Source organism: Thunnus thynnus, chromosome 14 (assembly GCF_963924715.1).
Source record: "Thunnus thynnus chromosome 14, fThuThy2.1, whole genome shotgun sequence".
NCBI lineage: Eukaryota > Metazoa > Chordata > Actinopteri > Scombriformes > Scombridae > Thunnus > Thunnus thynnus.
This window is the reverse complement of record NC_089530.1, coordinates 358,076-384,961: the sequence shown is the minus strand read 5'-3', so window position 1 is coordinate 384,961 and position 26,886 is coordinate 358,076. Positions and strand designations below refer to the sequence as shown.

Here is a 26,886-nt window from a genome sequence, read left to right as displayed (position 1 = left end):
TATTTTCATAATCTTCGTTCAGTGAATGTATATGATGTGTAGTTTGTCAGTTATTACAAAGATTTTTGCAGGCCTTTTATTGTTGCTAGGGTGGCTGCTATGGACACTGCTATCACTGACACCACGTGGTTGAATGTTGTTTGAATCATTGCTTTTGTGTTATGTAGTTATCTGAGGTGTATTTGTGTTATTTTATGTTTGATGATGTTTTTCAATAAAAAATGTAGATTTTAGAGCACCCTACTGATGAATTGAATCTGAAATCCAGAATTTGAAGCTTTGTGTTGGGCTGACCAGAGGACCCGCCCTCACTGTCACCATGTTAAGGTTTTCTTTTAATGATATCTTTATCTTTAACTTTTCTCAACACAAAACATGTATGTGTCCCACAATATGATATGGTAATGTTATGGTCATCAGTTTTAATTATTTCCTCTTCAGTTCTAAAAAATAAAGTTATATCTGGAAAAAAAAACAACATCTTTACTTTTTCTTAACATGGATAATCTAGATACAGTGTAATTACTAGTTCGGCTGTACTAGATATTTGATATATATAGAGATAGATGTATTGATGTTCAGTAGATATATCGTTTTACCAGAAGAAATACAATTGTGGTGCTCATTTGTATCAGGCTACATGGTGCAGCTCTAGGGAATAGTAGTTTTTAAAAAATATATTAGGTTTTCCTAGGATTGGAGTTTGTAAATACTGAATTTAGAGTATACTGAGGAGTTTAAGAGGATGGTAAAACATTTGTGTAATCAGATTTTAGATATTGTTAAATTGTTAAATGGGTGAAGATTAATTTTAACCATATTTTACCCATATCTGACATGAATGAAGCTTTTTGTTTGTTTCTTTTTCTTTTTCAGTGGAAATAGTGATCAAAATGAGTCACCTTCAGAGATTACAATACTGCTGTCAATCTAGGGCTACAGGCATTACTACAGGCTTGGAGGAAGGCCTGAAGTGCTTGGGTTAGGGTTAGGGTGAGGGCTGAAAAGACCAACCTGTTCTCATTCCCAGGTTGTCAAATACCAACACATGCATAGGCAACTATTAACACAACCCTGGAGATTTTTTTATCCTTATGATTGCTGGTGTTGGGATTTTATGTCAGCGTGACATAGCCCATTCAATCAGAATCTCTTTTATTAGCCAATGCAAACATACAAAGAATATGTCTTGTTGTTTGCTCCCAAAAAACGCAACACAAGTAAGGCAATAATAATAATAATAATAATAATAATAATATGAACAAAGTAATATTAAGATAGAATAGTAATAGTTTTGACAATATAAAACTTGAAATGAAATATTGACTTAACAAAGGAAATATGGACCAGGCTATGGACAAAGAAATGAAGTGTATATATATGTGAGAGTGACAAGTGCAGGGATAGGAAATAAATGTAAAGTCCAGTTTGATAACCCTGTTGAGTGAAGCCCACCAACGGCAGACAACCCAAAACAGTAGTCAAATGCACCAAGTCCAGCCACAACACAATGCCCTTCTGTAGCCTACTGCTATCAAAAACTGACAAAAAAAACTTTATCCCTCAGAATCGAAGGAGAAATAATAAAACTGATGGTCTTAGCATTAACCTATTGTGTTGTTGAGTTATCAAGGACACTTTTGTGTTTTTGTGTTGAGAAATGTTAAAGATATCCCTGAAAGAAAACCTCAACATGGTGACAATGAGGATAATACTTCCAGGCAGTTCTCCGGTCAGCCAATTGCAAAGCTTCAAATTCTGGATTTCAAAATCATTTCATTCCTGGGGCATTCTAAAATCTGTTTTTTATTGAAAGAACATCATCAAACAGTTACATAAAATAACACAAATAACATAGCAGCTCAAATAACTAAACAATGAAAAACCAATGATTCAAACAACATGGAAATACGTGGTTTCAGCAATAAAAGCATCCATAGCAACCACCTGGTAGAAAGCCTGAAAAAGTCTCTGTAATAATTGACAAACTAAACATCATTTACATTAACACAATGCACATTTCTCACTAGAAATATTATCAAAATGCAATTTAATGCTGAAACTATCTTAAAATGTTGCCTTTTCCACTAGAATAAAAGCAATGTCAGCAATTTTTGTTTGTTTTTGCAGACAGAAACGTGATGTGGATGCAAGCCAAAAGAAAAGAATAGGCCAAGAAAACATAGGCATCTCACAATTTTACAGCCATTATTGTGAAACTATTACATTGTGAACTGTGGACCAATATAGCTATTACACATTTTGATGTGAGACTGGGCTGGGACTGGATCTGGCACCTGACCTAAATATATTATAGGCAAACATCCAACAGGTGTTGAATGTGTGGCGTTACATTAGCCCAAATTAATTCCATTCTTCTGTCTCCTCTCCTCCTGTCTTCTCTCTTCCTTCATGTCACCTTCTCTCAGGATGGAGAGAATTCGCTCCAAGCAGCAGAAGTACAGAGATGGACACAAAACAATTGAAAAATCCAACGAGAATCAAACTGCCGGTAGGACTCACTGGGTTACTGGAAAAATATTGGGTAAACTGTTACAGTCAGTAAACATATCACAGGTACTTCTTTGTTGGTCCACTGACTGTGGGACAAAAAGATGATGATAAATAAGTAAGTCAGTTGGTCCATCTGTCTGTCCAGACTCTAGTCTAGCAGGAGTATTGTACTTTTATTTTTTACTTTGTAGATAGTATTTTGCATTCAACATGATAAAAGCTAACAAAATAACAGATATCAGCTTTCTTTTTTGCTTCTTTGCTTCCTTCCTCCTATTACTAATTCTGTCTTTCCTTTCATACTGTCTGTCCTTCATTTCTTATTTATTTCCTCAAATGATTTCAAAACATGAAAATCCCCAAAAGTGGAGAGACAAGAATTTCAAATTACAGTAAACTAAAATGTACTAAAGAGTACCACTCATTGATAGCTTTTACTTAAAGCTTCATGAAGACTCACAACCCTGACATATTGATTTATTTTTCTTTAAACCACTTTGCAAGCTTGGAAAGTTTTTGAAAGGTGCTATACAAATAAAATTAGCATTGCTAATGTTATTGGCATTATGCCCATAAAGGTTACATTCACGTAACTAAGATTAGCAAAACCATCAGCATGTTTGTCCTGTGCAGCACTTCTTCCAATCTGATCATTCTCTTGTTTCCCAGAAACCCATACAGACCAGAAGGTGTCCAGGAAGAAAAAGTGGTATCAACCATGGTTGGACCATGCAACAGGTATGACAAATACTCCAGTTAAACTTGGACTACCATGGGGACTGCCACTGTTTGGTGAAAAACAGACTGTATGAATGAAGTTGTCCTTATGATCTAATTTAAGATGATCTCTATATAGTGATTTGGAGGAGGTTGTAATGTGTGTCTTCTACTCATAGTGCTCCACTCAGGAGAGTACTACCTGTTTGAATCAGACAGTGAGGATGAAGAGGAGCTGCAGTCTGAAGAACAGAAACCTCAAAAACAGACTGCCTGTCAGGTCAGACACCCAACTGCTATAACAACAACTCACAAAATACTGAAATACTGTATATAGTCAATCAATATACTAATAACTCTATGGGGGCCTTATATTGATATATTTATAATCATACATGCCAAGTTACAGTTTACTCACCAGCTATGTTGTAGTGTAGCAGTGGGGCAACGACATGATCAGAGACTGGTTTAGCTAAGTCCAATCCCAGATCTAATGCTGCAGTAGACAGTATTGTAAAGCTTTGTCCAGGGAGTCACATATTCACAATATCTGCTTTTAAACTGATGACTTATATTATAAACTACATATACGGTAGTTGTAGTTGTTGTATCCAAATGTTTTCTTACTGTTAACATGTAGTGCTGAAATTCTAATATACATGTGTTGATTGTGTTGCTGTATGATTCTTGTTTTTCTCTCTCTCAGTTGGCATACCAGGCGTGGGTCACCAGTGTGAAAACAGCTCTGAGAGAACGTCAGAGACGCCAGAGACAGTTGAGGAGGATTGAGAGAAAAGAGAAAGAGAGAGAAGAACAAATATCTTCACAACAGGAGTCTTATTCTGTGATAGGTTAGATATTTTCAAATCCTTTTTACTATCAGGGATGTCAGAGCAGACGCTAAGACACAGTGAGGACAATTGGAGGAGATGATGTGCACGTTTCCTTCAGCATGCTCACCATCTGAATTTGATGGTACAAATAGGTTAACAGTTAATATGACCAAAGTCTGTAAGGTCTCAGTCCACAAGTACAGAGGGTGGACATTTGGATTTAGCTATATGGTTTTGTCTTAATGGCAAGGCTTAGTTTAAATATGAGCTGTTAATGAGCTGACTGACACTTTTAGCATCATCTTTATGTATGTTTATTTTTTGTATTAACATATCATTAATGTGATCAGCAGGTTTAAATATCCTCCCCTTAGTGATAAGGGGGCCAGGTAAGTGAGCTTAATGAAAGGTAACAGGTAGATAAGGTAAAAATAGTGACATGTGGGCTAGGTAAGTAAGGAGAACGGAAAGTAAATTAGGTTAGTGACATTGCAGGTAACAGATTGATAAGTCTATAATTAGACCTCTAGAACAGGTAGACAGGATAGAGTAATGTTAACACCACTGCTTAGCAGGTGGGACACTAGGGTTGAATTGCAGTCAGGGAACGTGGATGGCAACCAATGGCTAGCTAAGTAAGGAGAGTTAAAGGTAAACTTATGTTAGTGGTATAGCTAGAACTTTTGAACAGTAACACACTCCCATAACATATGTAAATATGATCCTATATCAGACGAGCATTGACAAGCATGATCTTTGGTTAATGTTTTCAAGACTTCAGCTTTATTTAAACATGTTTATAACTGGAGGAGAGCGGTCTATGACTGTATCCAGAACTATGTAAAGTCACCACCAATCACTATACGAATGTCCTCTAATTGAGCAATGTGAGTTTTAATTTCATGAAACACAGTCCCATCTGAGTTAGGTGGGGCATATACATTTATAAAAGTTATTTGTTTATTCAGCAGAGACCCTATAGAAATTACATATCTCCCAAAAGCATCTGCAATGCTAGTTGACACTATAAAATTCTGATTTTTATGAAATAATGTTGCTACTCCTCTACTTTTGGTGCTATAATTACTGAAAGTAATATGACCAATCCAGTCCCTTTTTAATTTACTAACTTCAAGTTGGGAGAGATGAGTCTCTTGCAGAAATAAAACATTACAATTTTTACTTTTAGCAAAATTCATTATGTTCTTTCTTTTGATAGGATTTTTAATTTATTTAATATTCCATGTCACAAGACTAAGTTTATAAATGTTTCACATATTGTAAAACAGATCTATGGACACCACCACTAACTCTTGACCAACCCATGACACAACACGAAAAACACAGAGAGAAATAATTAAAAAGGAAAAATAACAAAATAACATACATAAGCCTCATAATAAATTAATGCATGAGGCCTGGTCCTCCACCTCTTCTCTAGCTACAATTTAAAAAAAAATATGATTATACAAAAAATAAAAAAAAGGAAATAGGAAAGAGAAGTATTTGGGCATCAGACACAAAGTGAAATACTTCTGCTTTATACATACTACACCGGAGTTTACAGCATTAAAGATGATTTAACAGTATTTCACATGTATGGTTGTCATAATTACAGACCTGGAGGGGCAAAGCTATTCTACAGTACCTTTTCCTGTAGTTGGTATGAAGACTCCTGATATGAAGAGTCCAAGAATTCATGTTACCTAGATCAAGGTCCTTTAGGTGTTATTCCTGTGGTGTTAGACGTGGGACTTTGAGCATTGCATCGTCCAGCCATCCAGACTGGAGCTGTCTGCATTTTTTGGGAACCTGAATGTCCTGGATAGGAACAGCATGATGCTGCCCAGGATGAAAACTTTTAGTTTGGATGGATAGGTTACATAAGATTTCACCTGTTTTTGTTTTAGCTCTCTCCTTATAGATGTATAGGTGTGTCTGTCCTGCATCAGCTTTTGTGACTGGTCATGGTTGAAGGAAATTCTTTGCCCATGGTACGGCCACTTTATACCCCAAGTGGCCTTAAGTACTTTATGTTTCATGTCCCACTGCAGATATCGGACAACGTTAGACCAAGGGGTCGCTCTCTCTGTCAGAGACCGAGTAACCAGAGAACAATGAGCTTGCACAATATTTAGACCATCAGATGCGATGCTAAATTTATCAGTAATTTTTTTTTTGTTTGTTTTTGTTTTCAAGAAAACAATTATGTCCTTTATTTCACTCGCTTCTTTCACCCTGTAAATTCTCATGTTCAATGGGTGTGATTTATTTTCTAAATATTACACTCAATCTTCCAGTTTGGTCTGCTGTTACATCAGGGTGGTTATGGTTTGGGTTGTGATAACATCTCGGTCTTCCACCGGGTTTATTCTTTTTTCTACTTCTTCCCCATGGGATGCCATGGACTTTAGCTCGAATGCCAAACTTTTTCACCTCTCTCTGTAGATCAGTATGTCTTTCCTTATTTCTCCTCGGAAGTCTTGGAATTCTTCTGTAAAACCACTGATTTGACCAGACATTTCTGTTTTTAACTCGTTCAGCGTTTTCCAGATAGACTCCTCCATTGTCTGTTTCCCACGGTGTCCATCGGTTTTAGATATGTAGTTGCAGGTTTATGATACTGCTCCAGATGTCAGATTCATACCACACAGGGTAGCAAACTATCGTCAGATATAGTTTGTGGTCGTTTGATTGTGAAAATCCTATGATTATCCCCTTGATATTATAATGTTTGAGGGCACTTCACAGCCACATTCCTTGTGCAGCCACTGGAAGGAGAATTACCTGTAGAATGTGTTAGTTACATAGCTAGACTTGGAGGCAGGTTACAGCTAGATAAGTTAGATGGAAGACTAGTGTTAGAATTCCATTCAGGGAGTGTGAGTGGAAACAGTTGGCTGACAGACAAGTGACAAAGACAGTGACAAGTGGATTACTGAAGTGAGGAGAATGAAAGGTAGATTAGGTTAGGGTAGCTCTCCAAGGAATTAATGTAAATCAACGTAAGGTACTCTGCAGTGATGGAAACATGATTGTGTGTGTGTGTGTGTGTGTGTGTGTCTGTCTGTCTGTCTGTGTGTCTGTGTGTGCATAGGTTGTGGGGACAATGATGTGTTTGAGGACTCTGTAATCCAGGAGGAGGTGGAGGAGCCAGAGGAGAAGCAATCGGGTAGGCTCACATTTTCTTTGCCTCTTCCACGTTTCACCAGGAGAAAATGCTTCCCAGCACGCTGCTGTGTCCACACATAGTGTGTTGTTGTGTATGTATCAAGTCTACAGTATGTAGTGAATGAGGGGCTTCCTCTTGTGTTTGTGGTTAGTTATTGTGATCATGGTAGTACCTAAATTTAAAACTATATAAGTGCAACAGGGCATGTAATAAGAGTCTAAACAGCTAAACAGAGTATATTCATTAGCCAGTACAATCAGTCTTAAGACTGAGTCCATTCAGTAAGGCTCCCGAATATATTAGCTTAGGATAGCCCTATTCATTAGCCGACTGCAGGGCGGCTTACTGTATCTCCTACTCTCCCGTTTCCCTTCCTGTCTCTTGTCTGTGTGCTGCAGGTCACGGTGAGATGGTCCAGAGGATCTTGGATATCCTGCGCTTCTTATGGGCCATAGTTCTGGCGATGATAGATGGACTAACTCAGTGGCTTAATCTGCTGACTAAACAGTACAGAGAGACATCTACTGTTCTGTGCAATGAACGCTACTTCATCATACACAAGATACAGCAGGTAAACACAACATGGAGATTTTTGTTAAGCAGAAACTCAGCTTTGGAATTGAACACTCAGCACAGACACACACACTCTAACTTGGGTCGGTCTTCTTCTGAGCAGCATCATACAACAGCAGACTCCACAGATGACCAGTTATCTCAGGGCAGTGAGAATCCCACACTGGAGACCTGTTTGGATGAGACTGATGCAGAAAACTCCACCAGATACAGGTTTGTGTGGAAAAGAGTGTTGTTGCTGTTGTTGTTTGTTACTCAGTTTCTATGTATTTTGTATTTTTATGTGCGTTTGTGTTTTTCATTCACTCTCTCAGCTGCCTGGAAGTGGATAGCAGGAGTATAACAAGCCGTTCTACCCCCAGGCCAAAGCTAAACAGCACTGGGAACCTCTTGAGTCAGGAACCCCCACCCAGCAGCACGGAGATCATACCAGACCCATCCCAGCAACAACACAGACACTCCAGAACAGCCAGTGAGCTACTGGGAGACAGGTAGACACACTGAACACTGAAGACCAACAATGATCCATAGTTTACAGTGGCTACTGGTTTCATTGACCACCTCATGTTCACAAAGCACTTTGTGTTTAGCAGCAATAATACCACAATTCTTGCAAAGGGGATGTGTGGGTTATGACTGTGTTAAAGGGATACTATAATTTATCACAACTTGAGTTTTATTTTCATATTTTCTCGTCATTGGTTCTATCAGTTATTGAAAGACTGGTGATGAATACAAATTCATGAATAAATGAACTTTTCCCCTTCTCTCTCTGCAGGCAGTTCTTCTCTGAGGAGCTAGAACAGAGCAGAGAGTTCTACAACAACCAGAACCGTCTGCTGAAGCTGCTGTTTGCCATGTACAATCTGCTGGCAGCCAACTCAGAGCTAGTTTGCTATTTCATCATAGTGTTAAACAATGTGGTCAGTGCCTCTGTGATATCACTGGTCCTGCCCATAATGGTGTTCCTATGGGCTATGTTGGCTGTCCCAAGACCAACCAAGAAGTTCTGGATGACTGCTATAGTCTACACAGAGGTACAAACACTTAAAGAGACACAGATATAAACCATAAACTATTACATGTAGATGAGGGGAAAGGTGTATTAGTATTCATATTGTTTACAGCTACAAACTACTTGTTCAACCTCCACATCATCTAGTCACTTGCACATTATAAAAGCAATTTCTCATTCTTTTAAACAAATATCAAATTTGCACATTCATGCAAATGATTAGGTACAATTGTCTGCTGTTTCCTACATTATCAATTGCTTATGTCATGTTGATCAGAATATATTATACTGGTTCTCTGTGGAATAGTCTTATACCCCCACCACCATAACCAACAAAATATCTAGGCGTTAGTTCATTGTTTAAGTCATCACATGCAAAATGGTCGAACCATTTGTCATAATCTGTCAAGTGAATTTTCTATACATTTCTATAACTTTTTTGTAAATGTGTCCTGAATTGATGAATTGAAGGTGATCTGACTTTCACTAATGAAGAGGAAGTGTTAGATCAACCAGTGATCAACCAGTTCTCTATGTGAAATAGCTCAGAGGTGCATCCCATGAACCTTCAATTGGCAAGCACATATGGACAGAGCACAGTGGAAGAACAAGGAAATGAACAGGGTCAACAGCTGGAGGGTCAACAGAAAGAAGAGGAGTAAAGCTGCGTGGTGGAAGGGTAGTGTTGGGCCGTGGCTACAAGTTTGGCTATCAGCAATAATAAATGATTATCAAAGATAATCATTAATTATTAAAATCAATAAGATTATTAATAAGAATTAATAATAACGGGCACCACCCTGGAGTCAGGGAAAAAGATAGCCGATTCAGTCTCAAAGTGTACTAATCTATCAGTTTGGAACTTTGATTAATAATTAACTTAATAACTATAAACAAAATTACCATATCAATAGCTAGTTAAGGTTGAAGGATTTTGGAGTTCTTTGCAGAGCAGAGGTTGGCAAAACTCATTCTTGTGCAATATTAAAACAGACAGCAGGTATATCCAAAAGCATTTATTTAACAAACAGGTAAAAGAGCAAAACACACAATACGAGTCTAGCTAAGTGTACCTATATACAAGTGTGAGTGTGTATGTGTGTGTGTGTGTATGTGTGTGGGGAATACAATGGCAAGATGGCTTAAGTCACCTGGTGACTGAGCACATGGCATGCCAACAATTTGGCTGACAAAGGGAACTATAGAGAGAAAAGGCCAGACCATGAACCACATGTGCTGCCTGAACCAAAGTTTGCAAAACTAGGTTTTAAACCTCTTAACGGTGTGGTTCTCTGTTTAAGGCCAATTGATGTAGGATCGAGGTGCCAGGTTAGGAAGAGGTTAGTTGCATGCAAGGCCTAGTTACTGGGTGTAACATGTGTTAAGCATGCTATCATTAACCTAGCAATGTGGCTATGCAATAACCTGACTATGAACAACAAGGACATCACGATAGTTCAATGAATAACCTTAGCCAAATCAAAACATGTACAGTACATTGATTAAGTTAAACATTCTTGCTTAGCCGTGCTATGCTTCACTATGTTGCTAGGCTATGCCCAGTTGTTACCAGTCCATGAAGAAAGACATGCTTTGTGGTGCGCTGCTTCTTAGCTGGTGAATCCGTGGAAGAGGAAGGCTGAGAGGGGTTTGGCTCCAAAGCTGAAAGGATGCAGGATTTGCTGTGTAGGTCTGGTGCTCCAGTCGTGCAGGTCAGAGGGCCCAGGTCCAGTACTTTGTGTAGAGTTAGTGGCAAGCTAACTCTTTTTCGTGGCTCCTGTACTTGTTAAACCAGCCAGCAGACTTGTGTAGTAGCTGTTGGCACTAGAAAACTTAGTTTCTGAGTCTTAGGCAGGCTCTCGCGTCTTCTGCCGTAAAGAAAGAGTTCTGTGTGTGTCTGCTGTGAGCAGGCCACACAAGAGAGCAGAGAGCTGTGAGGAGAAAGAGGAGCTGAGAGCTGGTCTTTCAGCAGCTGGAGGTAAAAAAGAGTAAGGAGCTGCTTCAGCCACATCTGGAGGAGAAAGGGAGAAAGAGAGGAGGGGACTCTCTGGTTTTGTTAACCTGGATCCATGGGTGGAGCTTCGCACCTTAGGCGTGAACATCCAGTGTCTCAGGTTTCTTGGGTCTTGAAACATGTGGTCCCCTAGTGAGTCCCAACAGTAGGGAGGCAAAACAGAAAGAGGTAGAAGAAGCCAAGGACATAGGCACGTTCCCGATGAAATAAGGGCCACAACTGTGGACTAGGGCTGCTCGATTATGGCAAAAATCATAATCACGATTATTTTGGTCAATATTAAGATCATGATTATTTAACATGATTACTCATTGACTTTGGAAACATCATGCATTTCTTGAACATTTAAAAAAAACTTGTCTTTTTAACAGTGGATTTCCTTTAACAATAACAGACTGCAGACCAGGGTTAGACGCTAGACTTTTTTTGACAGGCAAAGAAAAAGGACAAAGACACAAACGCTATGATCCAACAAATGTATTTTAGTCGGCAGAATGAACTCTTCACAAACTTTGTGAACTGAGGTACAACGAACATGTTAAGGCAAGGGGGAGTGCAATCATTTCTGGGTGCACACAAGTCTTAAAAGGGAGGGTGACATCATGGCTGTGTCGCCATGATTTCCTCTGGTTTTGGAATGTCTCTGCCAATGAGACGAAAGTTGCCGACTTAACACCTAGGTGTAAACTGAGCGGTGCATGTTGGGAGATGGAGTCCGAAACGGACTCCCTTTGTTCTACTGGGCACCCTTTTTTGTTATCAGGCTTTGTGAGTTGCATGCAGGCCTGCCTTTGTCTCATGCACATGGAGTATGAGGCCCAACACCTCTCAGGAGGGGGCCTTTAAAGAGACAGGAGCTAAAATGGCCTGTTTCAGACAAAGGCTGAACTGAGGGGCTATTATGTCCTCAGAGTGAGTGTCAGTTCGCATTTAGACAGATAGCGAACATGCGTGTACAGAGGCATAAGTTAATAAAACTGAGCCTTTACTGTATTTCTTCTTCTCAGGTACAGGATTTTTGAAAAACTGAAACAACACAGAAAAAGAAACCAATTAAGTATGTTAAAACTGAAGACCACATATTTTTCACTTAGTTGTATAACAAAAATTGTATTGCCTCAGTTTTTTTCCCTGCGAGCAAGTCACAGCTTCACAATTAGCACTTTAGTGTGTCATCCCCAGAGGTAAATTTAGCTACATTGCTACAATACTAGCTCCACAACAATAGCTTATAAGAGATATAATTCCACAGACATGTCATTTAAAGATTGAAAATGAGTTAGCTACCCAAATGTCGGGCCATGCCTGATGTCTCCTCAGGAAGTGACCTCAAAACATCTGGCAGCATCATGTGACTCTAGAGACCAATATAACGAAAATAGACCTTTAGTGCAACTAAAATCAATACCAAAAACGGTCAGCAGGGTGACAAAATAACATAATCTTTACAGCTCTTCAACATACAGAACATAACTGGGCCAGTATGAGATAAATAAGAAGTTTTTTGAACTGAAAATCATGCAGATATATTCCAGTAGAGCCCCGGATTAAAAATATAGATCTGGAAATGTGCATAATATGCCCCCTTTAACAATCAATCAGATGACCCTGTGACAAACTCATAAACAATCCCCAACTCTACAACTCTACTGACATATGTATTCTCTTTTAGCTCTTTGTTTTGATTTTACAGGGCACATAATCTGTTCTTTTCACTCTCAATAACAACAAGTTCTGACTGGTAGTACTGTTGTGCTGCTCTTCCTCTCTCCAGGTGATGATAGTGGTGAAATACCTTTTCCAGTTTGGATTCTTTCCCTGGAACAGTGTTTATGAGATGATGCTAAATGAAGACAAGCCTTTCTTCCCACCTCGCATCCTGGGCCTGGAGAAGACTGACAACTACATCAGATATGATCTTCTTCAGCTGCTGGCTCTGTTCTTCCATAGATCCCTGCTCATGGTAAGTTAGTATTTACAGTGCTGTTTACCCTCAACAGCCAGTAAGGAAGGGCGCATTAAAGTGTGGTACATGGTGAGAGCAGCAAGGGCATAATTGGCCACCTTCCACTTTTCAAAATAATGATAATAACTTCATTTCTATAGCACTTTTCAAAACAAAGTTGAAGTGCTTTACAGTAAAAAGTAAATAAAATCCAAAACATAAAAGATAATATAATCAAGAATAGTTACACTAAGTACACAAATTACCATTCATTACTCTTCCACAGGTGTGGTACAGGGACAGCAAAGGCCCGGTCACCCTTAGTGACAAGGCAAGATTTAGGAACCATTAATAGGGCCCTGCTAGATGAGCAGCAATAAGGCTTACATATAGTAAGTAAGTCACAGATATAGGCGGGAACCTGACGACGCAAAACAAGCAGTAAAATCTTAAAATCAACTTTAAAACTTACAGGTAACCATTAAAGGGCAGTAAGGAATGGTGTGATATGATCACTTCTCTTTGAACGTGTTAAAACCCTGGTAGCAGCATTTTGTGTAAGTTGCAGTCTTTGGCTGTTTCACCTGCCTAGACCTGAATAAAGTGCAGCAGTTGCAGTAGTCAAGTCTGGAGGATACAAAAGCATGGATTACCCTTTCTAGATCTTCAGATGAGAGGAATGATCTAATCTTACTTAAATGTCTCAGCTGAACAAGCAGAACTTCACTACTTTAGGTACCTCAGAATCAAAGCATGAAAAAACAACTGTGAATCAAAAAATATACCAAGGACCTCTTTTTTAACATTGTTAGATAGGTACCCAGACTACATGAGAGACTGTTCATGATGCTACTACTAGTGCCAGAGGGAGTGATTATCATTATTTATGTTTCTATGAAGTTTACAATGATAGTGGTAGCAGATATGATATTCCTTGATTTCAGGCAGAATTATCTCTTATTGTTTTTTAAATATTTTATCGGTTATATTTTATATTTCAATAGTTATCAGTTATCTGTGACGGACAACTAGCAGGGTCTCCCCAGTATCTGAAGTGCCACTGAACAGGACATAAAGACTAGCAGTTCCTATACTGATATTGTGAGAAAAAAACATGAACTCACAGTTGAGTAGCTACAGCATAACAACTACACTATATAATCAATTCAAACTTAGGTACGGTTGAATAAAGTCACAAAATACAATACAGACAACAGAGAAATATCATATTTATATAAACATGTTTTAAATCAATACAGGGATAATATAGGAATGTATGTTGTCTCATACCAGCTGCATGAGGCCCAACACTGGGTTGGTACATGTGAAGACAAAACTGCATTTAATTTTTGCATTTGAGCATTTCCTCAACAGTTGATGATCCAGATAGAAAAAATTGAAATAAAGGAGCAGTATTACGCTTGTATTTGCAGAGTAAAGCTTGTTAGCCCTAGTTATCGATACACAGTAAAATATGATTTATCTGATGGTAGGTAAAATTGTGCTTCAGATAAATCAATCTGTATTCCCATTCAGATACTTACTATAGCAAAACATACATTGACGTGCCTCACAAAGGTGAACTGTGTTCTTATATTTTTAAACCACATATTACACTTTTACTTGAGGGATGACTTGGTAGACCTACAGAAGGGTGACAAAGGAAAAACCAACATAAAGTGTCTTAGTAAGGTGTTGGGCCACCACGTGCTGCCAGAACAGCTTAAATGCGCCTTGGCATTGACTCGACAAGTCTCTGAAACTCTTCTGGGGGATGAACACCATTCTTCCAAAAATATTCCCTCATTTGGTGTTTTGATGATGTTGGTGGAGAGCGCTGTCTAACACGTCGGTCCAAAATCTTCCATAGGTGTTCAATTGGGTTGAGATCTGGTGACTGTGAAGGCCATAGCATATGATTAACATAATTTTCATACTCATCTAACATTCACTGACCCCTTGTGCCCTATGGATTGGGGCATTGTCATCCTGGGAGAGGCCACTCCCATAAGGATAGAAATGTTTCATCATAAGATAAAGGTGATCACTCAGAACAACTTTGTATCGATTTACAGTGACCCTTCCCTCTAAGGGGACACATGGACCCAAACCATGCTAGTAAAATGCCCCCCACAGCATAACAGAGCCAACAGATCCCCTCACTGTAGGGATCAAACATTCAGGCTTGTACTGGTTTTTCCTTTTATTTGTTACCCATCTGTATCTTCAGTAAACCCAATAAAAAGCAGGACAGAGCAGTTACCCTAAACTCTTCTGGAGTAGCATCTGAGACTAGCTCCTGCCAAGTGGGAGTAGTGAAAAGCTGAGGGAATTGCTACTTGACTAAGGTAAGAGTGTGTGTGTGTGTGTGTGTGTGTGTGTATGCGTTTGCGTGTGTGTGTGTGCATGCCTGCGTGCGTGTGTACTAGGTATTCCTCATGTTGTGGGGATTTAAATCTGTTTACACAGTCACATGTGGGGACGAAAAGCAAGTCCCCATAACATAAATCATTCATTTTAGGGTAAAGGCTTGGTTTAAGGGTAAGGGTTAGGGTTTAGGTAAGTCTCCAGGAAATAAATGTAAGTCGGTGTAATGTCCTCTGAAGTGATGGAAACATGACTCTGTGTGTGTGTGTTTGTGTACACACAGCGTTATGGCCTGTGGGACCACGAGGGCCCTCTGGAGGAGCAAAGTTCCTCACCAGAGTGTTGTAAGGATGAAGAAAAAATGGGAGAAGGAGATGAAGATGGAAGGAAGGAGGGAGGAGGAGAAGAGGTGGAGGGCAGAGTCAGCTCAACATCCACCCTGGAAAACCCGGAAATTACTGAATTGGACCAGCTTGAAAAGGTTGGCACAAATACTTGATATTAGCTGCTGTTAGTTCGTGCTTAATCAATAACTTTTTAAAGAATGTGTTCTTGGGCGTTACAAAAGTGACATTAAGTCATCAGACTTAGTTTTTAAAGATATTAGACTACTTTTCTAGTTTTTCGAAATCCACTGTTTATCAATGCAGGATAACATGGACTGTGTTGAACCAAGTACCAGCTCTGCTGCTGCTACCCCACAACGCCCTGCTGCTGAACCAGCACCAGCACAGGATGGACAGGAAACTCCGCCTGGGCTGAGTGACGTGTTGGATCCTCCCAGCAGGCAGAGGGAGGATAAGATAGAGGGAGACAATGCGCAGGTCAAAGAGGAAATCCCAAAGAAAAGCAGCAGCATCCGCTTCCGCAAGAAGCCTAAACAGACCAAAGAACAGCGAGGCAAAGGTTTGTGGCTTCATTAGACTGTGGACTGTGATGGTAGAGGTGATTTATAACTCATAACATTAATACTGGCTGTATTCCATGAGGGAGTAACTTAACACCACGCTGAAAAGCAGTTTCTCTATTTGAGAGTTAAAGCTTGTTTCATCTCTGACCTATAACAACATCTAGCAGTGTCCTGGATACAGTTCTACATCACTGCACTGATTCTGCTCTAAAGGCCTCTTGTTGGATTGTCTAACAGAGTCTGAGACCCCCTTTCTGATGTTAGAATTGACTTGGGGAATTGGGCCTGTATCCAGCAACTTATGAAACTTGGACAATCACTCCCATTTTATGCAGTGATTGGCCAGGTGTGTGAAAATATCATTAGTGGCATGTTTTTAACTCCTCTCTTTTAAGCTGTCTCTTTTGTTTTTCATTCTATTACTTCTTTCACTTTGCGTGGCAACTTTGGCCCTCTCTATGATGACGTGTGGTGCATGTGAACAGTTTTGCCTTTAGATGTGTCTGGACAACACTTTATACAAACTAGTTAGTTTGAAACATACTCTTTAAATCCTCACAAATAATGTCACTCACAGTGTTCAAATCCACAATCTCTCTGTCACTGCCTAGGATTCTTACCGTTATAACTGTAGTGAAGTGTCAGTAACAATACACCACATACTGTATGTAATAGGCTATTGTCTGCATTTCAAAATGAAACCCATAAAGCAGCTTGCTTGTGGAAATATTTGAAATTTCCAACTTAGCAAGTTGATGAAAAATGCTTTGCACTATTAGTTTTGGCCCCTGTAAGGCAAAATGTCTCTAGTAGTCTCTTTAGTTAACTGAAGGCAAACTTTTTGTAGGCCATAAGGTGGCAGCCCATAAATTGGGACATCAGAATCAGAATCAGATACAGGTTTATTGCCAAGTAGGTTTACACATACAATGAAATTCCCTTGGTGTTGTGGTGTGTAAGAATCAAAAAGTAGAAGGTAAGAGAAAACACAAGTATCTACACAAAATATGAGAAACATACAAGTATCACAAAAGATAGGTGATATAACTATATAAATAAAATGTACAATTAAAATGTGAAATATCATCAATGTAGTAAAAAAAAAAAAATACAAATATAAAGAGAAAAGAGCTATATAGCTAATATCTTCCATTACATCACACACATGATCTGGGTGTACACTAGGGCTGTCAAAAATGAGCACATTTTTTTCAATTAATTTTATGGATTAACATCAGACAAGCAAGACAACAGCTGCCTATTGTGACCAGAGGGGTGTTTCATCAAGCTGGTTAAAGGGAAAATCTGGCTTGTTTCGATAAGTCTTGTTAATTTAAGTGAGCGTTCTGTTCCATCACTGCTGCTTATATGATTCCCCGCTCATTAACTGTGGTAACTTATTCAGCAGAACTAGCCTGCTCCATTGCAGGCTAACTGTCCTGCTTAATTTAGCTGTGTGTCAAAAGAATGTCCGACAGACGGAAGCAGACTCCCAAAAGACGGTTCCATCAAGTGTCTTCACACTTGCACCACTTTTGTCATGTGCGTGTTCAAAAATATAAAATGGAAGAACTGTGAGGGACTTTTACAGACATATTTAAGGAATAAGTGTGCCAACATTGTTTTGAAGTTATTTATTTATTCATTCATTCGCTCCTTTTGTTCAAGCTGTGAAGACAAAAGGAAAATTAAATAAAGTCCAAACCATGACCTTCTGCTGTGTTTAAATGTATACAGTGGTAACAGCTTATAGTGATCATAGTTGCAGTGATCAGCTGCTTATATGGATCAAAAAGCTCGGGTCAGAATTATTCCTATACAAATGCTGTTTAAATAATCCGCTCATAGTAATCAAGTAGTCCAGTATTCATTTTGGGTCTCTTCATACATGACATATGGAAAAACATTTTAAACTACAATAAATCTATTTTTTGTACTTTACTCCTATGATAAGCGCTGCAGCACCATTATTGCCCAACTGAGGCTGCTGCTGTGTGAACATTGAAGTCATGAGACAGAAAGTAATTTTCTCTCAATGACAAACATAGTCTCCTTGAAGCTTATGACAATAAACAGGGTGACAGATATTTAAGAAAAGGATCACTGCTCTCTTCACCTGTTCTGCCACCGGGGAAAAGAAGGAACTTGTCACTGGCTGAAGTCAGAACCCGCTGCTTCAAAAATGAAACTGCTGTACTGTATTTTGACACAGTCAATAAAATTCAGTAAATAGTGAAGCTGTACGCTTTATTACTTTATATTCTAATAATATACAAATGTCAATTAGATGGTATTCTGCATGGGAAATAAAGAAAAAGAAATATTACAATTATCCGCAGTGATATTTGACAGACGTGATCATTATAAGCGGTTTCCACTGTACTTATATCCTTATCCGGTTTCTTCATCTCCAACTGCAACTTCCTAACTTAAACACTTGTAAATGGACAGCTTGCAAAAGAGAAAATGTGTCAAAGAGTAGATGATAATGTTGGTATGTTGGTTCTCTTAAGTTCCCCACACCACAATTTTACTCTTACATCTGATATTATCTAGCCTAGTGATAATATAACCACAGTCAGTGATCTGAATGCTCATTTATTAACAAAGAGAAAACCATGAACAGGGACAAGCGCTGCTCTTCACTTTCCTCACACAGACTCATCAAGCCAGATGGGGGATCGAACCATCAACATTCTAGTAATAAATTTGCTCTTCTAACCTTTAGGCCATCACTTCCCGCCTAGGGGTCATGACTTAATCTGTCATCAATTTTGTGCCAAGTCATCTCTCTTGCCTTGTTAATTGCAGCAGTTTTGCCCTTTTTGGTGAAGACTCATTTATATTCTTCATATAGTTTCATCAGCAGGGTGTGTTCTGCTGCTGAGAAGAACACTGCTCTAGTTTTCCCCTCTTTTTGCAACATAGTATCTTCTTTTCGATAATTGACTGCTCTGGCTGCTTATGTACTCTGTACATGCACACACTGCAAGCTTATTCCTTTCTGGCCAGAGTTAGCATTGACTAGACATGACTAAACTGCGTTAGTGGAACAGCTTGAGCCTCAAGTGAAAGTTGACGTTAATTCTAGCCAGGCTTTTTCAAGTAAGTGCAGCTTTTTTTATCTGCGTTGATGGAACACCCCTCTGTAATACTGTTGCCCTGCCATGTCTTCTACAAGTCTCATGAATGAGATTCAAGATGCAAGATTAGTTTATTGTCATTTTCTTGTGTATTTGCATACACACACTGCTCCCAGCCCACAGCAGTGCAACAGCAACAGAAAGGATAAAGATATATACTATATAGCATATACTATCTGAAAATTCCCTTTAAAAGATTATAAAAACATATAAATCCCAAGAGAAAACAAAACAAAACAAAACAAGAAAAGAATGAGCAGTTAGCAGCACAGTGCATTAAAGTGCATTTAGAGAGAAAAGTACATGTCTCAGTTCGATGTAGACAACTCTTGCATGTCAACGAGTGACCAGCACTGATGGAGGAGTTATATAATCCATTTTGCTGTCCAGAGAATGAACACTAGGCAGCATGATTGTTGGAACTGCCGGTTCGTATAGAGTTAACATTTAGCCTAGTTTGCACTCCTCCGCGCTTGCTCCGCTTCTGCATCCTGTCGTACCGCTTTCGATGTTTCCTTTCCGGTGCTGCTCCAGGCAAGGTCATGGTCCATGGCCTTTGGGTCAACTGGGTGTAGCAAACCAGGCACATTCAGCTGATTTAGCTCTCCCAACCAGTATTTACTGTAGCAAAAGTCTTTGTTACAAATGTCCAAAAGAAACTGATGATCATAGACATATTTCCCTTGCAAACATTGGTCGCGCCACCTTCACACCAGTTCATGGAGAGAGAGAGAGAGAATACCACCAACAAGGACCCCTTAATTTCTCTTGTCTTCACAAAATAACTCTTCTGTTCGCTTCCTCAGTGCAGTTTCTCTTTTGGAATGTTAGTAACAGTGGCAGGTAGCAGTTAGCAGTAGACAGCTAGCTAGATGTTTTGATTTAAAATATATATAGAAAAGATTACATTTCCTCTTCTGTTCTTGCTGATTAATGCTGTTACTTCTTTAAAGTCTTTTCTGAAGATTATTTGAAGGTTATTTTGCAAAATGTCCCACTTTTAGGTCCAAGTTTGCAATGTATTCAGGAGCCCATCTCTGGTGCAGCCACTCTCTCTCATTCCAGAGTGGGAGTTGTCTGAAATATTTGCTGTTGTGGATACACAGGCAGAATTCCTGCAGCTGACAATGACAGCATGTAATATTCATAACATGACTATATTTGGTTTTTCTGAATACCAATGTTATTTTGGGAATCTTGGCAGTAAATCCTGCCGTTAACTGTAGTAAATTTTATTGTTTCTGGGTTCCGCTCTGGTATTTTCTCTTGGTTGTCTCTTTGCTGATGTGTCAATTGGACCAAAATACACTAAAGTAGTGTGGTAAACAGAGAGAAAATATGTTACTGGAAAGACTGAAAGCCCTATTTTTGATTTCTCTGTGGTTCTAATTCTGTTGAATCCCTCCTTGGTTCTGGTTCTGACTTCCAGCTGAACCCACAGCTGAGACTGCAGATTCCAGTGAAGAAGCAATAAAGAAGAAGCAGAAAGGCAGGAGGAGAGAGGCAGCCAGTCAGAGACTGCTGGCTGTGGGACACAAGATAAAACATGTCTTCATCTCTGGGTGAGTAGGGTATTGCGGCTACTGTGTCATTATATGCAGAAGTCCTCTGAGTGCTCCTGTGAGAACATTTATCAATATATTTCATATATTAACACAAGCTGACACAAGCATGCAGCATGCTCCCATGCGCACCCCAAATGACAGGCACACAGATAGGGCCGATAAAAATGGATATGTTTTGACAGTCCACAGGCCAAAAAACATTACACATGTGGGATGTTTTTGGGATACTGGGACATGTTTCCCAGTATGCCCATACACCACTGGCCATAACCCACTGTTGCAGCTGTAAAACAGTGGATAACAATTTTTGGACATCACACAACCCCCATGAAATGACTTGTTTCGCTATCAGAATTTGATCCATTCAGTCTGATAATATCTGGAAAGTCTAAAAGAGCTGCACAATTAATGGCCAAACAGCCAGTGTGGGAATGTTGTGCCCGACATGAGTTTTAAAAACTCTGTATACTGTTAAATACAGAGAGATTTATCTGACGGTGATAGGCTTAATCAGCATTGTGTGAACTTGTTTGGCAAGGGCTTAAACATTCAGTTTCAATTCAATTTTATTTCTATATCATAACAAAAGTTATCTTTTCACATAGAGCAGGTCAAGACCGTACTCAATTTACCGTACTTAATTTAGAGAGACCCAACAATTCCCCCATGAGCAAGCACTTGGCGACAGTGGCAAGGAAACCCCCCCCCTTTAATGGGAAGAAACCTCAAGCAGGTGGGCAGCCATCTGTCTTGACCGGTTGGGTTGAGAGAGAAAGAGGGAGGGAGGGGGAGAGGAGGAAGAGAGACACAGAGAAGCATAATAACAACAATAATATCAATAACAACAATAACAATAGAAATATGACTAGTAATAATAATAGCAATAATAGCCAGAGAAGGTGTCAAGATAGGACACCCACAGGACCATGCCACCATCCCTGCACCATTTCCGCAGCCAAGGCCCACAGTTTGGATTCTGGAGTTTCCTGCAAGATGAGAAAGCAGAACAACTCTGGGGAAGAGGGCAAGTTAGTAACATGCAGTAATGGTACATGAATGCATATAGATGGAGAGGAGGAGGAGAAGAGAGGAGCTCAGTGCATCACATGGAGTCCCCCAGCAGTCTAGGTCTATAGCAGCATAACTAAGGGCTGATCCAAGGCAAGCTGGCCCTAACTATAAGCTTTATCAAAAAGGAAAGTTTAAAGCCTACACTTAAATGTAGAGAGGGTGTCTGAGTTTAGTAGCAGAATACTACAGTTCATTATGTCCTTAAGGCATGCTTGGAGTTTCATTAACTGATTGGCTTCATCTGGCTTCACTGATAAATACAATTGGGTATCATGTGCATAGCAATGCAAATTTATGGAGTGTTTAAGAATATTACCTAAAGGAAGCATATATAAGGTGAACAGCTTTGGTCCAAGCCTGTTAGCCTGTTACTAAAGACAGATTGATCATATCTAGTAAAGAAGTGCTAACTAAGGGTAAGACTTCCTTAAGCAGTCTAGTTGGGATGGGGTATAAGAAACAGGTTGATGGTTTAGATGAGGAAATCATTGAAGTTAGTCCAGGAAGGTCAATTGGAGAAAAACAGTCTACATATATATCTGGTTTTAAGCTGTTTCTAAGGTTCCTATGTTTGGGGATAAATACATGGATCAATAGAGTTATGACTCTGTCAGCCTGGCCAAAGTGCTGAAAAGGAACCTAGGGCTGTTTTTATTCTTCTTTATTAATGATGAATAAAACTAGTTCACGCATTTGTTACTTCTAGGCTGGATTATTGCAATTCCTTATTATCAGGCTGCCCTAACAAGTCTCTAAAGACTCTCCAGCTGGTCCAGAACGCAGCTGCACGTGTATTGACTAAAACTAGAAAAAGAGATCACATTTCTCCCATTTTAGCTTCACTACATTGGCTTCCTGTAAAATCTAGAATAGAATTTAAAATCCTTCTCCTAACTTACAAAGCCCTTAATGGTCAGGCACCATCATATCTTGAAGAGCTCATAATACCGTATTATCCCACTAGAACACTGCGCTCCCAGTATGCAGGCTTACTGGTGGTCCCTACAGTCTTTAAAAGTAGAATGGGAGGCAGAGCCTTCAGCTATCAGGCTCCTCTTCTATGGAACCATCTACCGGATTCAGTCCGGGGCGCAGACACCCTCTCTATGTTTAAGAGTAGGCTTAAAACTTTCCTTTTTGATAAAGCTTATAGTTAGGGCCGACCAGGCTCGCCTTGGATCAGCCCTTAGTTATGCTGCTATAGGCCTAGACTACTGGGGGACTTCCCATGATGCACTGAGCTCCTCTCTCCTCCTCCTCCTCTCCATCTGTATGCATTCATGTAACATCAATGCATGTCACTAACTTTTCTTCTTCCCCGGAGTTTTTTGTGCTTTCTCATCTCACAGAAAAACCTGACTCCCGGGCCGAACCTTCGCGGTCCTTCACAGTCCTGATGGCATCCTTCCCTGGCTGTTGCTGCTTGTGCTTGTTGTTGTTTGTTGTTGTCATTGTTTTTCTTCTGTCCCCCCTCCCCCTTTCCCTCTCTCTTTCTCTCTCTCAACCCAACCGGTCAAAGCAGATGGCCGCCCACCAAGAGCCGGGGTCTGCTTGAGGTTTCTACCCGTTAAAGGGGAGTTTTTCCTTACCGCTGTCGCCAAGTGCTTGCTCATGGGGGAACTGTTGGGTCTCTGTAAATTAAAGAGTACGGTCTTGACCTGCTCTATGTGAAAAGTGCCTTGAGATGACTTCTGTTGTGATATGGCGCTATATAAATAAAGATTGATTGATTGATTGATTGATAGGCGGCTCTGGCATTACAGAGGGCCTTCCTATATGTTTTAAGACTATCTTGCCAGACTAACCGAGATTCTTCCAGTTTGGTGGAACGCCAAATCCTTTCAAATTTTCACGATGTTTGCTTTAATTTACGGGTTTGGGAGTTATACCATGGGGCAAACCCATATGTTTTATCACCTTCCTTTTTTAAGGGGCGATGGAGTTGAGTGTTATTAGCAATGAGCCCGTGGCACTGTCAACAAGATTATCAATTTGGGAGTGACTAAAATTAGCATTAGAGTCCTCTGTAGTATTAAGACATGGCATTGAATTCAATACTGATGGAATTGCTTCCTTAAATTTCACTAGAGCACTATCAGATCTAGTGAAGACATTTTTGTCTTATGACGTGTAGTCTAGTAATGGGGATTCAAACGTTATTGAGTAATGGTCTGATAAAATAGGGTTTTGTGGAAAAGCTATTATTAAAGCCATATACAAATAGAATTGGCTGCAAAGTTTTCCAGGTTGAGTGTGAGAGACTAAGAACAAGGCTTTAGAATGAGTTATAATTAAGTGTAGGTCTAGGGTTGATAATAAGGCTTGAGTTGAAAATGGCTGCAACTCCACCTCCTCGGCCGGTGTCTCAAGGAATGTGAGTATTAATGTGACTGGGAGGAGTGGATTCATTTAGGCTAACATATTCTTCATGACACAGCCAGGTTTCAGGAAGACAAAATAAATCAATATGATAATATGATATTAGATTGTTTACCAATATGGCTTTAGATGACAGAGACCTAATGTTTAAAAGTCCACATTTAATTTTCCTATTTTGTTGTGATATTGCAGTGGTGGTGTTAATTTTTACTTGATTTTTATGAATTAATCCTCTTCTGTTTACTTTAGATTTAATTGATTTAAGTGGTCGGGGGACAGACACACACAAACTGTGGGCTTTTGGGTGCATAAGTGAAAGTGGAAATACAGAGAAGCATGTAGGACTACAGTTCTGCCTCCTGGTCTCAACTCTGGGTCATCATGGTTTTGGTCTACTAATAAACTCTGCCATATTTGTAGATATGAGAGCAGCTCCTTCCAAGGTGGGATGTATGCCGTATCTCCTAATCAGACCAGGTCTTCCCCAGATAGTCCGTCAACTGTCTATGAAGCCCACATCATTTGCTGGACACCACCCCGACAGCCAGTGGTTGAACGATGACACGCAGCTATACATGTCATCACTGGTCAGATTAGGCATGGTCCCAGAGAAAACTATGGAGTCCAACATTGTCTTTGCATATGTACACACCAATTCAACATTGATTTTAGTGACCTCTGATTGGTGGAATCGGGAGTCATTCCCGCTGACATGAATAACAATCGTACTGTATTTATGCTTATCCTTTGCCAGCAGTTTTAAATTTGATACTGTGTCACCTGCTCTGGCCTCAGGAATGCATTTGACTATGGTCACTAATATCATTAACTTCACGCTTCTCACTGTGGACCTACCAGTAATTAGAGTTGGTTTCTCAGGGAGTGTGTCACTGAGTGGGAAAAACCTGTTAGAAACGTGAACTGGTTGGTGGTGAACCATGGGCTTTTGCTTAGGGCTATGCTTCCTTTGGACAGTCATCCAGCCACCCTGGCTTTCCTGCTGCTTGGGAGCTACCAGAGGAGTAGGAGCTAGGCTAAGTCCTTTGGAGCTTTGCCTCCAACACTGCAAATAAACAACATATATTACGCGTACCATTATCACTAAAGGAGGAGGAGGAATAGCTAAACATATGACACACTGAGCAAGAGAGAGCAGGAGAGGGAGAGAGAGAGAGAGAAGCCATTGCTAGCTTTTTAGCCAAGTTAGGTGTTAAGCTAACTGCTGAGCTAAAATAACTAATAACTGTGGGATTAGAGAAAAGTTGCCAAAAGGAGAGCGCTAAGAGTGCTTGAGCAGAACTAGCCTAAGTTTAAATATACAGCGGGTAATTATCCACATCCATATAGCAAAATTAACTGAGTTGAGAGCAGCAAAAACATTATCAGTAAACACAATGTAACGAACGTTCATTTATATGTAAAAGTTCCGCACTGCAGGTTTAATGACTAAATGATCAATCATTTATTCAAAAAGTAGTTCATTCTAGGAGGAATTTAAAAACTGTGTAATGCATTACTGAAATGTAATCAATTTTTCCTCTGCAGTGTTCAGAGTGTTTACAGTCCGGCTCAGGGTTTCTTCAGGGATATTGTCCATGCTGAGTATAGGGCTGCCACCGATGTCTATGCACTCATGTTCCTGACTGATGTCATCGATTTCATCATCATTGTCTTTGGCTTTTGGGCTTTTGGGGTGAGTGATGGATGGAAGTTTTGTAATTATTTACTGATTATCAATTAAAACAGAGGATACTATGAAAAGAAATCAAATTTAATTATTAAAATAAAATTGAAATGTATTTTCAAAATTAAAACAAAATCAAATTGAAAACCACAAAAACCTGATATGCTATTAAAATTGAGCAGGCTTTCTTAGCCAACTTTGCAGTCTCTTTGATTGCAAAGTGGAAGGCATGACAAGTATGTTATTTACATTATCAAATATAATAGCTAAACATGCCATACTTTAAACATAATGTTTTAATCAGTTAATAGAGAAAATCCCTCCTGACATGTGTTACTCTCCTTCAGAAACACAGTGCAGCAGCTGATATAGCCTCCACCCTGTCAGAGGACCAGGTTCCTGAGGCCTTCCTGGTTATGCTGCTCATCCAATTCAGCACCATGATCATCGATAGAGCCTTGTACCTGCGCAAAGCCGTCCTGGGAAAACTCATTTTTCAGGTTCAGTTCACCCTCAGATTATTCACGCATCTGTCTGTCTGGTTTCCTGTTTGTCCCTTTGAAGAAGTCAGGAGGGGGAGGACTGTGGCTTTCTGTCAGTTGTTTTGTTTGCACCTATGTTTCAGCATTCCTTGCAAAATAATAAGTTTAATTTGTAACATCATGTGACTTTATTAGTGCCCAAATGGGGAACTAATGTGTACAGGTGAAAACTGTGGTGTGTGGCCTGCAACATTTGTTAGGATGACATGTTTAGTATTGCCTTGCTCTTCATTTTTATAACATCATCTTTCTGCATTTTAAGTATTGGATAATTTTCGTTTTTCCTTGCATCTTTGCTATCCTCCCTCTGACGTTCCTTGTCTCTAGGTGATCCTTGTGTTTGGGATCCACTTGTGGATGTTCTTCATCCTGCCTGCTGTCACTGAAAGGTGAAGTCAAATTATAAATTGCAGACTCTGTGACTTGCACTTTGGGCTGTCTT

General features: G+C 39.6%; 2 protein-coding genes across 4 annotated transcripts in view; one reads left to right on the top strand and one right to left on the bottom strand.

The window, feature by feature from the left end:
- The window catches only part of nvl (nuclear VCP like), a 316,947-nt gene that overhangs the window by 213,733 nt on the left and 76,328 nt on the right, over window positions 1-26,886 (bottom strand). The window lies entirely within an intron of this gene.
- piezo1 (piezo type mechanosensitive ion channel component 1 (Er blood group)) overlaps window positions 1-26,886 on the top strand; it is a 172,399-nt gene that overhangs the window by 121,368 nt on the left and 24,145 nt on the right. For all 3 annotated transcript variants that reach the window (XM_067609224.1, XM_067609223.1, XM_067609225.1), the window contains exons 29-44: window positions 2,430-2,512; window positions 3,184-3,252; window positions 3,411-3,511; window positions 3,938-4,082; window positions 7,162-7,236; window positions 7,635-7,807; window positions 7,913-8,022; window positions 8,124-8,300; window positions 8,588-8,846; window positions 12,613-12,801; window positions 15,434-15,631; window positions 15,801-16,056; window positions 20,633-20,765; window positions 25,764-25,911; window positions 26,250-26,402; window positions 26,772-26,833. In XM_067609224.1, coding sequence (XP_067465325.1) covers window positions 2,430-2,512; window positions 3,184-3,252; window positions 3,411-3,511; window positions 3,938-4,082; window positions 7,162-7,236; window positions 7,635-7,807; window positions 7,913-8,022; window positions 8,124-8,300; window positions 8,588-8,846; window positions 12,613-12,801; window positions 15,434-15,631; window positions 15,801-16,056; window positions 20,633-20,765; window positions 25,764-25,911; window positions 26,250-26,402; window positions 26,772-26,833 — 2,331 coding nt within the window. The remainder of the gene's footprint in view (window positions 1-2,429; window positions 2,513-3,183; window positions 3,253-3,410; window positions 3,512-3,937; window positions 4,083-7,161; window positions 7,237-7,634; window positions 7,808-7,912; window positions 8,023-8,123; window positions 8,301-8,587; window positions 8,847-12,612; window positions 12,802-15,433; window positions 15,632-15,800; window positions 16,057-20,632; window positions 20,766-25,763; window positions 25,912-26,249; window positions 26,403-26,771; window positions 26,834-26,886) is intronic.